This window comes from Neomonachus schauinslandi, chromosome 5, assembly GCF_002201575.2.
Source record: "Neomonachus schauinslandi chromosome 5, ASM220157v2, whole genome shotgun sequence".
Taxonomy (NCBI): Eukaryota; Metazoa; Chordata; class Mammalia; order Carnivora; family Phocidae; genus Neomonachus; species Neomonachus schauinslandi.
Window position 1 is genome coordinate 154,047,467 of NC_058407.1, and position 17,403 is coordinate 154,064,869.

Consider the following 17,403-nt stretch of genomic DNA (forward strand, 5'->3'; position numbering starts at 1 on the left):
AGCCTGGAGGAGTAACCTGTCCTGCGCCCACCCTGACCTGTCCCAGCTGTTCACAGCATAGCAGCCTGGGGCTTCTGTAGCGTGGGGACCCTGGGGCTTGGCTGGAACTGGAATTGCCTGGGAGGAGGAAACTGGGTGGGGGCCTAGGAGGTCCAGGGAACTCACACAGTCTGTGCCATGAAACCCGTGTCCTAGTGGAACGAAAACCCCATGTGCCTTAACCACATCATTCACTGTTCCCGGTGGTGTGCAGACCCAGCAATTCTATCTGAATACTAAGCCTGTATTCCAGACATGGTGAGAAGAATATTGACCTTCCATTTATGGCTTACCGAGTTTCCTCTGTGTAAGCATACGGAGGTTAAAAGGAGTATTTAAGGAAGAAAGCACAAATGGTGACACGGATGGCGTACATATGTGGCTTAAGTTGTGAGCCTTTGCACGTCCTTGAAGATGGGCCGCTACCGACATGACCGCTGTGCGGTGGGGGGTGCTCACCCTCTTCTCTCAGTAGCTTCTTGAATGATCACCCTCCTGCCCTCCTCGGGAACTCAACTGGCCCTCATTTAACAAGTTATCCTTAGGCCCGTGAACTTAAAGGACACATATAGAATCCCAGGATTCTGTGGTACCTGGCTGGCTCAGTCAGTAGAATATGCAACTCTTAATCTCAGGGTTGTGATTTCAAGGCCCATGTTGGGCGTGGAGCCTACTTTAAAAAAAAAGAAAAAAAGAATCCTAGGGTTCTGTAATCCAGCCAACGCCCTCGTGGGGGTGTGCCCTTCATAGGGGAGGTGTCAGGGCTCGGTTCCATCAGGACGCTAAGCAGCAGAAACCCGGACCTACCTGGCATGAGCTCAAAATGGAATGTATTGGTCCCTGTTACTGAGAAGCTGAGGGGTAGCTTCAGGTATGGCTGGATTCAGGTGCTCAGACTCGGTCATCAAGACCTGGTTTCTCCATCTCCATCTCCAGGTTCCGCCTTCCTCTTTTGGCCTTTCTCAGGCAGGGTGTCTGTCCCCAGTGGTACAGAGTTATCCCCGCTCCAGGCTCACATCCTCCCAGCTTCCAAGACCCCAGGGGAAGAGAAACTTCTTTCTCATTACTTCTAACTAAAGTCCCAGACCGGACTCATTGGCTTGGCCAACCCTGAACCAGCCCCTGTGGCTAAGAGGATTTGGTGCTCGGATTGTCCAGGTCTGAGTCACGTGCCCACTCCTGTGGCTGGGAATGTGTGTGGGGGTGGGGGCAGGGGGAGGGCTATTTGCTCCCCTGAGCTGAGGGGGAGCTGGGCATTTCCCCAAGGAAAATGGGGGGGCCTGTTAGCCGTGGGAGTGGAAATGGATTGGGTGCCGGGCAGGCAGAAGCACGAGAAAACTGCTCCCTGGCCTGTGTCGTCAGGTCACAGAGAGGGACACGGTTGGAGCTGAATTTAAGAGATGTGTGTCTGGAAATGAAGGGGAGGTGGGAGTGCTACGGGGCTCTCCAGTCTTCTCGTGGGGTGCAGTCCGGCAGCCCAGGATGGGGCCCGGGCCTGAGGCCACGACCCCCCTCCCAGGTGCGGTTCTCCCGTCCTGAGTCGGAGCAGGCCCGCCAGCGCCGCGTGCAGTCCTACGAGTTCCTGCAGAAGAAGCACGCCGAGGAGCCCTGGGTGCACCTGCACTACTATGGCCTGAGGGTGAGCCGGGGTCCCCGGTGGCGGCTGATGCTGGCCCCGGGCCGGGGTCCTGGGAGAAGAGCCCAGTCTCACCTTGAACTGGTGGTTTCAGATTCAGTGAGAGCCACTTGTGGGAGGGAGGCCCGGGTAGAGAGGGTAGAGTCCTGGGGATAGTTTGTCCCTTGTTCCAGCCGGTCTACTTAGCGTGAGTCCCAGGGGAGCAGGAGATTGAGAAAGGAGTCCACCGTTTCCTTGGTCGGGGTTTTCGGCATCCCCAGGCTCTCCTCAAGTGTGAGCTTCTTGCCGGCCCCAGGGTGGAGCTGGTGTTTGGTTACGGATTTTTATGCATCGTGGGTCCTGAATGAAAGCGCTCGATGGAGAACCGGCCATCTGTCACATGGCCAAGTCCGCGTATCTGCCAAGGGCACTTTTGACTGTAGTTGGTTTTCATCTCGTGTGCTGACTTAGAACCCAATCCTTGAAACTGTATTGAGTAAGGGAAGCGATTGAATCGAAGCCAAAGGTGCCGTAGGGCTCCGCAACATTTTCCTGGGGGAGGAGCAACTCCTGATTTCTCTGGAACTTTCCTGAAAGATTCATGTTGACTGAGCCTTAGAGTCAGACTTCCAGAAGCTGTGCTGTTTTCTGGTGTGTGACTTTATGCAAATTACCTAATGAGAGAAGTTGCTGTCTATAAGCAGCCATCGCACCAGAGCCCGGCACATAGTAGGTGCTCGGGGACTGCTGGCTGTTATTTCTTTTTTTTTTTTATTTTTTTTTATTTTTAAAGATTTTATTTATTTATTTGAGACAGAGAGAATGAGAGACAGAGAGCATGAGAGGGAGGAGGGTCAGAGGGAGAAGCAGACTCCCTGCCGAGCAGGGAGCCCGATGCGGGACTCGATCCAGGGACTCCAGGATCATGACCTGAGCCGAAGGCAGTCGCTTAACCAACTGAGCCACCCAGGCGCCCGCTGGCTGTTATTTCTACCGTTGCGGCTAATGGCCCTGTGTCCCAGGCAGGGCACCTAGGCATGGGTGCTGGGGCTGTTCGGTCGTAGAGCTGGAGATGGTTGGTTGCGGCCACCTCACAGAGGCCTTGAATGCCATGCTCAGGTGGCTGGATATGACCCTGTGGCCGGCCTTGGGGCAGGACAGTGGGCGCCCGGAGGGAAAGGTGATGCAGGGGTGAAAACTGGACAGCAGAGGGGCTCGGGGCGGGGGGATGGCGCGGGCCTGGGGTGGTGGCTGAGGGTCCCCCCACCCTTCGCCTTCCCCAACAGGACAGCCGCTCTGAGCACGAGCGCCAGTACCTGCTGTGCCAGGGTTCCGGTGGGGTTGAGAACACTGAGCTCGTCAAGTCACCCAGGTGGGACCGGCAGGCCAGGCTGTTGAGCCCTGGGGGCTGCTGAGGCCACCACTGGCCCCAGGAGGGTCCCTGTGGTGTGGGGCCTTCCCGGGGACTGTGGCCCCTTCTCTAGCAGGGGACACGGACATGGGAGAGGGCCCTTCGTCCTCTGGAGAGGGTCGGGAGGGTGCGTGGCAGGAGATGGCCGTCCTTTCTCCGCAAGTTTGGGGGGGGCTAGGGAGTGTGGGTGTGGGTCTCTCTCTGCCCCCCAGCCCCCAGCCCTCCCTTGGGGAGGTTCAGCCTAGGTGCAGTCTGGGTTTGTGGGCAGGGGTGGGGCAGGGCCAGAGCCCAGGAGCTGCTGACTCTGCCCTCTCCCCTGCAGTGAGTACCTCATGATGCTGATGCCACCCAGCCCAGAGGAGGAGAAGTGAGTAGAGTTGGGCCGGACGCCACCCCCACCCCAAATCCCCCCTCCTACCCGTGCTCTAACCCAGCGTCTCTGTTTTGAACAGAGACAAACCCGTGGCTCCCAGCAACGTCCTGTCCATGGCCCAGCTGCGTACCCTGCCCCTGGCTGATCAGATCAAGATCCTGATGAAGAATGGTGGGTGGACACAGGCTTCCCCCGGGGGACCGCAGCCCTACCACCTCCTTGGGAAACGGAGTGTGGGACAGACTAGACTGAGGGGCAAGGCCAGAGGCTCCCGCCACCCAGAGCCAGAGCATGCCCAGCTTTACAGATCTGGCCGCGTCTGGAAGGAACGCACTGCAGCAGTGGGGGGGGCGAGGGGGGCTCCCGCAGCCGGGCTCTGGTTCCTGCCGCTCCCCTGCTATTGAGCCTGGGCCAGCCGCTGACCCCCCTGCGCCTAAGGAACTAGGAGAGCTCCTGGGGGCTGAGATGAGGCTTCTTCACGGCTTATACAGAGCCTTGCACGTGAACACGAGCTCCATTCATTCACTTGGACTATCTTGGGGGGCCCGCACCAGGCTGCACACAGTAGGGACTGGTCCCTTTGTCAGAGGACTCGGAGGGCCAGAACCTGTAGGGCAGATGTGAGCCCTGAACCTCAGAGCTGAGTCCCAGGCCCCGGGCTCCTCTTCGGAGATACCACCTCCAGGGGCCTAAGCAGAGGGGAGCTCTCAGCTCTCCCTGGAGCTGCCAGGGTGCCGGGCCACTGGCCTTGCTGCAGAGGACATGGGGCCTACCCCAGGCCCTCTCTGGGCCCGGGTAGTAATGGTTATGCTGTTTGTCTCCTCCCCCGCCCCCCCCCCCCAGTGGGCGCCACGCCTAACGTGGGGCTTGAACTCATGACCCTGAGATCAAGAGTTGCATGCTCTACCAACTGAGCCAGCCAGGCGTCCCGTACTAGTCTTACCTTTAAGGAGCACCCCTTGGGGTGTTTGCTGCAGGATTCAGTGAGTGTGGGTTGCCTGCACAAGCAGCCAGTGGGGTCGGCCGCCTTACTCACATGCTGGGGTGGTTGTGTGAGCCTGAAGCTGTATAGACTTGGGGGGGGGGGGGATGTGGGGAAGGGCCCAGGCCCTCTTCCCTTGTCTGATGACTCCTGCATCCTCCTCAGTGAAGGTCATGCCTTTTGCCAACTTGATGAGCCTCCTGGGCCCCTCCATCGACTCTGTGGCTGTTCTGCGTGGCATCCAGAAGGTGGCGATGTTAGTCCAAGGAAACTGGGTCGTGAAGAGGTAAGTTCCTCTGCATGGGAGCATCTGATCCATTTAAATTCAATGTGATTACTGATGTTTTGGGTTTAAGTCTACCATAGCGCTGTCTGTTTGTTCCGGATTTCATATCCATTCTTACCTGCTACTGGATTCTTTTTTTATTATTCCGTTTCTTCCTGCTAATTTGGAAGTTATTCTTTCTGGGCTCTCTTAGTACCCTACAGATTTCAGGGTGCATTCATAACTGATCACAGCTTAATATTAATTGCTGTGTTTTACCCTCATCCAGGACAATTCAAAGACCTTAGAATGTTTTATATTTATCTTCCTCCCAACTCATGTGCTGTTCTATTTATATGTTTTAGTTGTATTTTAAAACCCACAGGACATTATCATATCCAGTCAGTATTCTTCAGATCTGCTCACATATTTACTTTTTTATTTTGCTCATCATGCCTTTCTGCATCTGAGTTTCTGTCTGGGATAATTACCTTCTGCCAAAAACCGCTGGGGTGTTTCCTCTAACGAAGCTCTGCAGGGGAGGGGTTCCCGTGGGTTTTGTATGGTCGGAAATATCTATTCCACTTCTGTTGTTAAAGGATATTTTTCCTGAGTGTAGAATTCGAGATTGATTGTTTTCCTTCCACATACTGACAATGTCATTGCATTCTCATTCCCACTGTTTCTAGTGACGAGTCTACTGTCTTTATTCTTGGTTTCTTCTGGCTCTTTTTGAGCTTTTCTCTTGTGGCTTTCCACAGTTCATTAAGATGTGTCTGAGTGTGAGTTTCCTTTCACGTGTCCCGTGGGGTTCGGAGCATGTGGCTTGATGCCTTTCAGGAGTTTCTCTCTGTGATCCCTCCACCAGATTGTCACTGTCGGGGCGGGCAGGGACTTCTGTGTTGACCCTCCCTCACATCCCTGAAAGTCAGTATAATGCCTGGCACATCTTAGACCCTTGCTAATAAGTGAGGCAGCATTTTATGTTCACCTGGATTATGTTAATTTTAAATAGCGTAACATAAAATACACTAATAAAGGCTTTTTAGAAAGTGTGGTGTAAGGTGAACGATCTGTCAAAATACGAATTGTTCCAAATTTTTTAAGTACTTCATTGCAGAAACCGTCTTGTCAGTTGGTTCGCCGTGAATTGTGAAGGGTATTCACGTTGCTGCCACCTGGTGGCGCCCTCGCACCGGGAAACACACAAGTGCCCGATTACGGAAGGCCTTTGGATGGCGGTCACTCGCTAAATGGGACCCCCTAGGTATATTCATGCTACGGATGAGCGAGGACAGAGAGGCAGAGACTTGGCAAACGTCTGGCAGCAAGGCAGCCCCGGAGCTGGGGTTTGAGCTCTTGCCCAGCACCACCCGTGGCCCTGGTGCTTCTGCCCTTCCAGCCTGGGGTCTGTCCCAGTGACCTGAAGGTGGGGCCTCCCGGGCCGCGCGTGTTCGCTCTGCCCCAGTGCTTCGGGTCCGGCCGCGAGCCCTCGGGTCCTGCCAGTGGCCTGGGGGTGGTGCTCCTCCCTCGTCGGCCTCTTTGGGTTCCTGTGAGGAGATGATGCAACACTCACACCTCGTTCACTAAATCTGGCTCCGTGGCGCGTTCTGTGCCCCGTGCCCCGCTGTCATTCATGTGCTGTCCCCGTCCTCAGGAAATGTGTGCGGCGGGGGTGGGCACCGTTACAGATGAGCACCCCGAGAGCAGAGGTCTGGGGCGCGCGCCACGCTCGTCGCGTGCTCAGTATCGGCCGAGCAGCTCCCTTCCCTCGTGTGGCAGTGATGGTCCCTGTCTCCACAGCGTGTTTCTGGGAAGGGAGTGGACACAGAGCTCGAGCTGGAAGGAAGAGTATTAGCTGGTTGCCAGGTAGGATTGAGGAGGTGCGGAGAGAGGTCTCCCGGCAGAAGGAGTGGGTGCAGGAGAGTAGAGGCTCCTCGGGCACAGGATGGTCGTGTGTGTGTGTGTGTGTGTGTGTGTGAGTGTGAGAGAGAGAGAGACAGAGAGAGACAGAGAGAGACAGGGTCTGTGGCTGAACTTGGTCAGGGTTTTACTTGCAAGCCTCAGAAGCCGGCTCATTTGCCCCTGGGCCCTGAAGGTCTCTGAGCTGGACTGCTGGTCCCATTCACTCCAAAGGCTTCAGCCCCACTCGTGCCTTGGGGCCCATCCAGGTCCCAGTCCCTGACCCCTCTTGCCCCCGCTCACACTGCCCACCCGTCCCTTCCGTCAGGTGGTGAGGCCTTGAGTCCTGCTTCCCAGCCGCTCTCCCTAGGCCTCACACCCGCCCCGCCTGTGGGACTCGCTGTCTTCCCAGAGTCCCGGGCTGGCCTGTTTCTGAGCCCCTGCCCTTCCTGACTGCAGTGGGCCTCGGGCTGGGCCAGTGTGTGCATGGAAGGTCGTGACGGGCTGGGAGGAAGGATTCTTGGGGGATAGGCTTCTCTTCTACGTACGTGTTCACAGAGCCAGGCTCTGCGGTTGGAAGGGTGGCCCCGAGGGCAGCTGTGCCAGCCGTGTTGGAGAGGCTGGGGCTGGGGCCCTGCAGGCGGCGGAGGGGCTGGGAGTGGGGCTGACCTGCTGCTCCTGCTTTCGTTGGCAGTGACATCCTGTACCCCAAGGACTCCTCCAGCCCTCACAGTGGTGTGCCTGCTGAGGTGCTCTGCCGCGGTCGCGACTTTGTTGTAAGTGCCCGGGCTCTCTGGCCTCTGGTCAGTGGGGCAGGGATCTGGGAGGGGGTGGCGGGCAGGGTAGGGCAGTGGGAGGAGGGCAGGGGGTGGCTGTGGACCCTCTCTCTTTCTCCTTCGACTCAGAATCCTGGAGTCTTAGGCTTCATAATGGGGATTACAAGCCAGAGGCCCATAGGTGGACTCTAAGGAACATGTTTCATTTGGCCTGAGCAGGTTTTTTTAAATGTTCACTTGAATTAGTGTTTACGGTTCAAAATCCTGGTACAAACCAGATTTCTAGCTCGTTAACAAATAATTGGACAGTCTGGTATCACTGGGCCAAACCCCTGAACGGCACCAACTTTGGGTGGGGGCTGACAGTGCCGTCCCCCGCGGTCCCAGGCTGGCCTGCTTCTCTCGTACATTATTGCTGTGGGTTTGGGAACTCCTGAGCCAGCTTATTCCTCCACGCCATTGCCCTGTCCTCATCCAGTAAGTACCGGCCCAGGCATCCCTCTCAAGGGCTTGAACCCCGCCTGCTGGGATCTGCACTGCTTCCCTTGAGGGAAATCGGTCTCCTAAGCTGTCCGCAGTGACCATGAAGTGCGCAGGGCAGCCCTTCAGCTGTTTGAGCGAGCGCCTCGTTTTCTCCCTGCCTGAGCGGATGTCCCAGCTTCTCTGGACAGTTAGCGGCTAGGTGCCTCTGCACTTGGTTTTTGTCTTGGGGCCAGAGTGCGGTGGATATCCGCCCCTGGGCTTGCTCACCGGAGCCCGTGTGCCGTTTGCCACCGCCTGCCAGCCCGTTTCGTTTCATGCGGACGCTGTCAGCGGGGCCTGGGAGGGGGCGGCTGGTCCAAGCTCAGTTCTCGTCGGGGACGGTCTTCCCTCATCCCAGGCCCCCAGGACAACTAGAGGTCTGGGGGATGGTCTTGGGAGCAGCCCGTCTTTGCATCCTAGAAACAGGCTGCCTTTTCTCCCTCAGATGTGGAAGTTCACGCAGAGCCGGTGGGTGGTGAGGAAAGAGGTGGCTGCCGTGACTAAAGTAAGTGCCGCTGTCGGTCGGAGGCCCGGGCCGTCCGGGTGGCTTCCAGGCTTTTGGGGCTCACCTTTGTCCTGCCCCCAGCTCTGCACGGAGGACGTGAAGGACTTCCTGGAGCACATGGCCGTGGTGAGGGTCAACAAAGGCTGGGAGTTCATACTGCCTTCCGATGGGGACTTCATCAAGAAACATCCAGATGTGGTCCAGCGGCAGCATATGCTGTGGACGGGCATCCAGGCCAAGTAAGGGCTTGCTGGCCAGGCCATAGCCACCTCGCCCCCCAGGCGCGCTGGGGCCCCGTGCACCCCTTCCTCCACTCCGGTGAGCGCTGCGGCTCGATCCCAGAACCTCCCAGCACAGGCCTGGCGCAGCCGACCCTGCTGATCAGAGCTGGCGTGTCTCTTCTGAGGGGCTGAGGGAGCAGGAGCCTGGGCTCCTGTGGGTCACGCTGCCCGCCCCAGCCCAGTGGCTTCCGGTGGGCATGGGGCCTGTGCGCCGTGGGGAGGGCCAGCCGGCTCCGTGCACACGGCATCTCAGTCACCAGGATGTCCCTGCCTCGACGGTGACAGGGGACGTGCTGTAAAGTTAAGAGAGCTTATTCTTCTTTTCAGATTAGAAAAAGTGTATAATCTTGTGAAGGAAGGCTTGCCCAAGAAGCCAGATGGACAATCAGGTGTGCGGGGCGCTTTGGACTGGGCCGGCCCCTAACCCAGCCCTGGTTCCGGGAGGCCTGCTTTGCGGGGGCTTGTCAGGGCTCGGGCCGGAGGGGGCTGTGTGGCTCTCATCACTGGGTGTCCTTTCTGTGCCTTCCTCCCCCTTCCCCACAGACCTCAGCTTAAGGCTTGCCTCGGGCACTGAGGGCTTCTGAACTCTGGGGCTGTGCTGGGGTGCAGGCCTTCCTGGGTCGGCAGAAGGTGGCGGTGGGACAGGAGGAACTGGCAGGGACTCAGCAGTAACCCGTCCTGGTTTGAATCTCCCAACGTGGGATTCTGATTTTCCCCACTTCTGTCTCTTTCCTCGTGGCGGGGGGAGCTCCATCCCTCCCGGGTCCGGTGGGGGTGAAAGGCAGGACCGCGGCGTGCTTCAGCCCTGGCTGGCCGGCGCTGTTCCCGGGCCCTTCCTCTGGGGGGCAGGGTGCCCCCCGTCGGGCTGGCGGGGGTTGTCGGGGGTGGGGGGGGCAAAGGGCCCTTCTCTGCGCTGTCCCTGAGCCCTCCAGAGCAGCGCTCCTCTCCCCACAGGGCCTGCTGCGCTGCTCTCTGGGGACCAGCGGGTCCAGGCGGCCAAAAGCAAGGCCCAGCAGAACCACGCACTGCTGGAACGTGAGCTGCAGCGGAGGAAGGAGCAGATGCGGGCGGCCACGGTCCTGCCCGGCGTGCGGATCAAGGAGGAGCCCATGAGTGAGGGAGAGGACGAGGAAGATCAAGACGCAGAGGAAGACGAGGAGCCCATGGACACCTCTCTCGGTGGCGGCCTCCACGACAGGCTGGCCAACGGGTTGCCTAGCGGGCGGGCGGCCGGCGGGGACAGCTTCAATGGGCACCCGCCGCCAGGCTGTGCCAGCACCCCCGTGGCCCGGGAACTGAGGGCCTTCGTGGAGGCCACCTTCCAGAGACAGTTCGTGCTCACGCTGAGTGAACTCAAGCGCCTCTTCAACCTGCACCTGGCCAGCCTGCCCCCCGGCCACACGCTGTTCAGCGGCATCTCGGACCGCATGCTGCAGGACACGGTGTTGGCCGCCGGCTGCAAGCAGATACTGGTGCCTGTAAGTAGAGCCGCGCCTCCGGACGGGCGTACCCGCGAGGCCACCCTCTGCCCCTCGGGGGGCTCCTGGCGGGCAGCCTCTTTCCTGGCGGAAAAGCAACAAGCGGGGTCCCTCTGGAGTGACCTGTGCCCCGCTTGCTTTGGGGGAACCAGTTGTTTGGAGGCTGCGTGGGAACTTGGGAGGAGTGTTGACCTTGGTCTGAATCTTGGCTCTCGGGGGGCGGCTCTGTGTGACCTTGGGCCTCTCGGGCTCTGCCTCCTCATCTCACGTGGGCAGATGCTGGCTGTGGTCCATAGGACTTGGGTAAGGGCCCCTGGAGATGTCCGAAGGCGCTCACCCGTAGCTTGGCCTACGGCAGGGCCTTGGTCAGTGCAGGGCCCTGTCAGCCCTGCCGTTTCTCGGGCTGAGTTCGTTTCTGTCATCGATTGATCTTTGCGATGTGCAGGTGTAGAGACCGACCTTCAAAGACGTGAAATGAGCTTATGTAAAGGTATACCCAGGAGGTGCCAGAGCTGGAACCGGAGCCTCAGCATAGTGGCTGCAGGGGCTGAAATCTTTTCTGCGTTACCTGAGACGCGCTGCCCCTTTGACCCGAGCCCACGGCTCGTGCCCCGCCTCTGGCAGGCCTCCCCGGCTAGAGATTACCTGACCGGCGTGCTCGGCATTTCTGCTGTGGGGCCTGAGGGTGGCAGCGCGAGCCACCCAAGCCCGGGCCTCTGGTCCCGGCATCGGCAGGGGCGCTGGAATGGAAGCCGCCCGCAGCAGCTGAGGGTGGAGAGGGCCAGGCTGGGGCTTCCGGAAGTGGTGCTGCTCATTCTCTCCCCCCAGGCCCCGCCCAGACCTGGCAGCAAACAGGTCTGGGGTGGGGCTGCGGCTGCCTCTTAAGGGAGCCTCAACGTTTGCATTCCAAGGTCAGAAGCACCTGCAGCCTTGGGTGATGTGAGGCGAGGGCCATCTTTGTGTATGTGAGACACACAAACTAGGACGAGAGGCCCTGGATCCCATGCTGGCTAGGCTGTCCCAGGAGATCTGGCCCTCGTGGCAAGGAGCCTCCTTGGTGCGGTTTCCTATGAGAGGTACCAGGGCTTGGGGGCCCTGCCCTATTTGGAGCCACCCTTGCCCGCCCAGCAAGTGGGTCTAGTTAGTCTAGTTAGCTCCAGGCTCCCCCTTCTCAGAGCTGGGCCAGGCAGGGGAGGGGGCGCCTGCCCAGGGTTAGCTAGGCTGTCTTGGGCTGCTGGGGTGGATGGGAGAGGGGTGTGAAGTAGGCTGCTCTCAGGCACCCTTGCCCTGCTCCTTCCCCTTGGTGGGGCTGGTGTCCCTGGGAGACTATGGCCCCTCTCTGCTGCTCCCGTTGACTTCGCTCTCCCTGATCCTGATGTAGGGACCAGATAGAATGCTCCTTTCTGTGGAGGAAAAGACCTCCAATGTGTCCGGCCTCAGGGTGCTGAGGTCCAGGGAGAGTGAGTAGACTCACGGACTTGAGTTTAACCCTGGTTCTGCTATGTATTAGATGTGCGACCCAGACACTGAGTAAACTCTGAGCTGGATTCTCCTGCAGAGTGAGAGGCTGCAGCACCTTGCCCCTGCCTCTCTGGTTTCTGATGATCAAATGAGATTGTATGGTTCTAGTCCCCCAGGGGCTTTATGTGGTAGGAGCTCCCACTGTTGCTTGTGTTGTGGGGTCAGGGCTGGAAACCGCTCTACCAGGTGCCCTGAGCCTGGCCCTCTTCTCTTGGTCCACCTTCGGACCCTGCTGAACCAAGTGGTGTGGGTTGCTTGGGAGTCGGGCAGGGCCTCTCACCTGTACCGACGCAGCCCCTGAGGGAAGGGGTTGGAAGGAATCCCCAGGATACTCCCAAGGCCGTATGGGGGTGGGAGTGCCGCTCAGGACACATCTGAGGGCTTATGTTTAGGGTAGGGCGATATTGGCTGTTGGAGGGGAGCTGATGCCAAGCTGTAAGGAGGAACAGAAAAATTTCCCTCCTTGTCCAGTGAATCTGGGGGCTTCGGGCTGGGCGGGTCCTGCTCCATCCCACTGAAGCCCTAGGGAGTGGCAGGAGCTGGAATTGGAACCCCTGGTCTCACATGGGCTCACTCCCTGAATGGGACTCATGCACACTGTGGGGGTGGGGGTGGGGCGGCAAGGTGGACCCGTGTGGGAAAGACCGACAACTCACACCCAGGCCTTGCTTAGTTTCCCCCCCAGACCGCTGCGTCCCCAGATGAGCAGAAGGTGTTCGCCCTCTGGGAGTCTGGAGACATGAGCGATCAGGTAAGGTGATCTCTTCTGCTGTCTCCCCAAGAGCAGGGAGGTGGGGTGAGGCCTTTAGGGAGACCCAGAGCACAGAATGTACGCTTCAGGTTTTCCAGCCACTCCCAGTTTTAGATATTCTGGCTCCGTGTCTCTGTGTGTTGCTAAAACAAGCTGGATGGGCCCGTCCTTTGAGCCGAAACCAGTGGTTCCTGATTGTCAGTCTAGACGAGCTGCATTAGAATCCTCTTAAAAAATATTTGTAGGCTCCTAGCACTGACGCCAGAGATTTAGTTCAGCTCTGTAGGAGCTAGGTGTTTCCATGTTTACAGATTTTTTTTTTTTTTTTTTAAGATTTTACTTGAGAGAGAGCGAGAGAGCACAAGCAGGGGGAGGGGCAGAGGCAGAGGGAGAAGCAGGCTCCCCGCTGAGCAGGGAGCCCAACGTAGGACTCGATCCCAGGACCCCGGGCAGATGCCTCACCAACTGAGCCACCTTCCAGAGGATTCTGCCATCCAGCCGGGCTCAGGAACCAGTGACGGTCCACATTTCTCAGGTGGCCTCTGGCAGTAAGAATTAAAAGGAGTTCTTACCAGATCTCGGGTGCTGGTTTCTAAGAGAAATTGGTCCATTTTGCCTCCTCTCACACCCAGGCAAGAAGAGTGCCGAGTGTTCCGTGAACAAAATAGCAGGAGTTAACAGCACCAGTGTCTTGTCTAGTATGCTCATGGACCCTGAGGTCCAAAATTTTCCTTAAATCATGAACTTGCCTGAACGTTAAGAATGAAGATTAAACTGCTGAAATACTAGTCTGTTCTTTCCCAGGTCCTATCCCTAAGGTGTGGGGAGCGTCCCCCTTTGGCCTCGGTAGGGGTCCCAGTGCGAGAGCAGTCCTGAGCTAGCTAGCCTGCGTGCTCTTGGCTAGAAGATGTGGCATCGGAGTTTTCTAGTCCTGACAGAGTAGGAAATTCAAAGAATTTGACAATTACTTTTTTCTTTTAATGATCAGATTCAAATAAGGGATATTTTTAAAAATATACATGACAAAGCTTTCCGGCCCTGTCTTCACACAGCTTAGATGGTACCTTTCCCTGCCTCCTAATTACCATGAAACACCAAGTCTAAATTGCTTTTCCTCTGCCGGCACGCCTCTGGCTTTTCTCTTCTTGGAGTGTCGGGATGACCGATTGATTGGTCAGATGTATTCATCTTTAAACAAGTCCCGGGTGCACACAGACTGCAGTGTGGAGTTAGGTCCATAGCTTTGGATTTCTTGTTCGGGGTTCTCTTTTAGGTGACTGTTTTCCACAATAACATATTTTTGCTCCTAAAGCACCGACAGGTTTTGCTTGAAATCTTTTCCAAAAATTACCGGGTACGCCGGAACATGATCCAGTCACGGCTGACTCAAGAGTGCGGAGAGGATCTGAGTAAACAGGAGGTGGATAAAGTGCTAAAGGTACACCTGCTTTGTGTTGTCAGGCTCCTCCCCGTGTCAGGTGGAGGGCCGCAGTGTGTTTCTTAAATCCGGCCCCCTCCCCAGCCAGGGGGTCTCCACCTGATGATGGTGGGTGCGGGCAGAAGGACTGAACTGAGGTGTGGACGCCACCTTCAAAAAATAGTCTGGTGCGTCATCCCTTGAGGTGACCGGGCCTGAGAGTCCCGGCTCCCCTCCCCTTTTGAATCTTATACCGCTTGATTTCAGTAGAATCAATTTTTAAGTTAAATTTCGTTTAAAAAGGAATATTTGTCTAGTATATGAAAGTACCTAAGTATCCTACTTTAATGCTTTTATGAATTGACTGTGGTACAGAACACCGTATTTGCAAAAACCCTGAAACACGGAAAGCTGCTGACCGTTTCCTCACATCGTGATGACCTCAGACATCCGAGGCCATAACCTGGTGCCATTTATGAGGCACCTTTGTTCTGGGTCCACTTACGGACAGTTTTATTTTTAATCTTGTGCTTACAAAGCACATTCATTTCTGGTTCCTCATTTTTCAGACCCCCTGAGAGGAAGAGCTCCTGAGGCCCAAACAAACATCGCTACCGCAGCACTGTGATAGGGCAGATCTTGGTTTCCCATTTGTGCTCTATCCGTTAATCAGACACTGGGTCGTGGCGTTCCGTACAGGACGCAGAGAGTCTGCCCTTAACACGCTCCTCTCTCCTCCCAGGACTGCTGTGTAAGCTATGGCGGCATGTGGTACCTTAAAGGGACGGTGCAGTCTTGACAGTAGTCACAGACCACTAACCCAGTGAATCCAAGCCCAAGGAAGGACGGCGGAGCCGGCAGACGTGGCAGTGGTCTCGCTGCTTCGGAAGACCCGGAGCAAGAGGAACTGACCGTGCCGCGGCGGGGGCGGGGTACTGTCTGGCGGCCAGCGGGGATCTTCCTCAGCCAGGGGCAGGGTCAGCTGAAGTTCGATCGCTCCCAGGACGGAGGGCAGCCGGGACCTTCATTACAGTATAATTTGAAATTCCTGATGTATTTTGCTTATTATTTGGTTCATTCTCGTAATAAAGAGAGTGTATACTGACCACAGGCAGGCTGATGAAAATCATGGTTTAATATTTTGCTTTTCAAGCTTAATGCCAACAAGGTCTAAGTTGTGTTTACAAGATGAAGAAAACCTCAAGGTTTTAAATATTTAAAATGCCTAGAAGCCAGTATTTAGTCCTCGACTACCTATCTGCTAAGACTTCTGCCAATTTCATTAAACAGACCAAATCGAATTGTTTCACTGCTGGGTTTCTGTGGCCACCTTACCTTTTAAGTCCATTTTATGTAGCAGTTTCAGCTGTTTACATGAACCCTAGCAAAAAATCAGAATCAAATCCATTTATTAACGTTTGCATAAGGGTGCAAACCAAACCAGGTAAGTATGGAACAATGTATAAGTGAGGTTATCACACTTTGATGTAAAAAATTTATATTTTGTGTATTTTTAAAATAAATACTAACACTAACCTGGCATCATGGTGCTACTGTCTTCTAAGGGCTCCAGGAAGGCAGTGTTGTGTGTGCTCTCAGCCTCGCATGTCACCAGGGAAGGGAGCCGCCGGACGGAGGGAGAACTTAGCGCTGCCTGGCAGAACGGTGCAGTCATCTGTGTCGTTTATTGAGATTGGTAAAAGTATTTTTTATTTAGCCTAATATAATAGCTAAAACAACAACATATAATAAAAAAATGTTAGTATAAAAAAATGTAAAATACTCAGTTTTCAAGATCTGGTACTTTATACTTAGGACACTTGCAATTTGGACCAGCCACAGTGTAAGCGCTCATTTGGGACATGTAGCTAATGGTGACCTTGGTGGATCGTGCAGCCCTAGAGGATTAGGGGAAAAAAAAATTAGAGTAAGTTGGGGTGGGCAAGATGTGAAATTCTGCTCCCTCAGGCGTTTTCCACGATCTGGTTTGGGCACTTAGAGCCACTGTCTGAAGGTTTAGGTGAGGGCGTGTGCATGCCCCACCACCAAAAAGAAAAACGTCTAATATTTGGTAATCTAGTTCAACAGGATGGTGGTATATTATGTTCTTGGTACTAATTGTTAACAAACATGAGCCTGAAAAGAGTAAAAAATTTCTGAAGTTGATTGAGAGTTTGTTCAGCTCTTATATGAGCCCCTTATAAAGGGGAGACTCGTCATGGTGTGAAGCTGAGATGGAGAGTGACCACAGGGAATTATGGGGCTCGTGGGGAGTCATAGCCTGAAACACACTGATAGGGACGGAGGATTTAAACGCTAAATTCAAATAGTAAAGTAAATAAACTTAAGGAATATAGGAAAGAGTTGTTAAAAACAAGGTGTAAAAATTAATGTAAGGTATATATACCAACCGATGAAGGAAAATGACATAAGCCTTAAAACTGGTTGGAAAGAAAATTACAACAGACCAGTTATTAGAGAAGAAAAGGTCCAGGTATTTTCATGGTTGAACTATGATCACATCTTTATGACAAATGCAAGGGTTAAACTTCAGCATGTAATGAGCCTCCAAATAGCTTCTGAGGTATTGATTTAAAACCTGACAAAGCATGATAGGAATTAAAATCCTTAGTAGTAGACTGCAGTAGCATGTTAAAAAAATAACCACCCTAAGATGTCTTGCAAAGGGTGAGGATATTGGGAATAACTTACTGTCACAGAAATGCAGGGGTGGTGAGGCGCCTGGGTGGCTCAGTCATTAAAAAGCGTCTGCCTTCAGCTCAGGTCATGGTCCCGGGGTCCTGGGATCGAGCCCCGCATCAGGCTCCCTGCTTGGCGGGGAGTCTGCTTCTCCCTCTCCCACTCCCCCTGCTTGTGTTCCCTCGCTCACTGTCTCTCTCTCTCTGAAATAAAATCTTTAAAAAAAAAAAAAATGCACGGGTGGTGTCAGGGCATGTCTACAATGCAGCTCATACCAAGAATAAGCTAAATGAGAAGGGGGAAAAATCATCTCTGGGATTGAGATCTACAATTCATTTCAGATATAAGTTCTTAAAATAGGAGTAGGTGGATTCTCATTAACCTCATTAAAATGGTAAAAATTTAACCTGCTAAATCAAACACTTCACATACTCCTTAGGATTGAGATATATGTTTACTCACCATAGTTAGTATCCTGGGTATACTACTTAGAGCAATTAGGCAAAGGATTAAGTTAAAATTAAACATTTAGACAAATTAGTTCTGTCTAACAAAACAGACAAAAAGGAGTCAAAACTTTCAGGTTGCCTGGCTGGTTTGGTGGAGCATGTGACTCAATCTCGGGTTTTGAGTTCAAGGCCCATGTTGGGTATGGAGATTACTTAAAAACAAAACTTTTTTTTCAGCTATGTCAACAGAATCAACTAAAAGCTACTCCGAAAAACATTCAACAAAATAACTGGAGTCAGTAGCTTTCCTATATGCAACTACAGTTAGAAAATATAACAGAGGTGGGGTGGCCTGGCTGGCTCAGTTGGAAGAGCATTCAACTCTTGATCTTTGAGTCGTAAGTTCAAGCCCCACA

At 54.7% G+C, this 17,403-nt stretch overlaps 1 protein-coding gene across 5 annotated transcripts in view; it reads left to right on the plus strand.

The window, feature by feature from the left end:
* The window catches only part of POLR3E (RNA polymerase III subunit E), a 29,793-nt gene extending 14,383 nt beyond the window's left edge, over positions 1-15,410 (plus strand). For 3 of the 5 annotated variants that reach the window (XM_044915085.1, XM_021686839.2, XM_021686841.2), the window contains 12 exons: positions 1,559-1,678; positions 2,941-3,026; positions 3,388-3,432; positions 3,518-3,609; positions 4,586-4,706; positions 7,282-7,363; positions 8,331-8,390; positions 8,472-8,629; positions 8,999-9,060; positions 9,626-10,149; positions 12,344-12,421; positions 13,734-14,037. In XM_044915085.1, the coding sequence (XP_044771020.1) occupies positions 1,559-1,678; positions 2,941-3,026; positions 3,388-3,432; positions 3,518-3,609; positions 4,586-4,706; positions 7,282-7,363; positions 8,331-8,390; positions 8,472-8,629; positions 8,999-9,060; positions 9,626-10,149; positions 12,344-12,421; positions 13,734-13,925 (1,620 nt within the window). In that variant the 3' untranslated portion in view covers positions 13,926-14,037. Of the gene's footprint in view, positions 1-1,558; positions 1,679-2,940; positions 3,027-3,387; positions 3,433-3,517; positions 3,610-4,585; positions 4,707-7,281; positions 7,364-8,330; positions 8,391-8,471; positions 8,630-8,998; positions 9,061-9,625; positions 10,150-12,343; positions 12,422-13,733; positions 14,038-14,407; positions 14,459-14,580 lie in introns of those variants that run through there. The other 2 variants (XM_021686838.2, XM_021686840.2) reach the window with 2 other exon arrangements.
* The last annotated feature ends 1,993 nt before the right edge of the window (positions 15,411-17,403 follow it).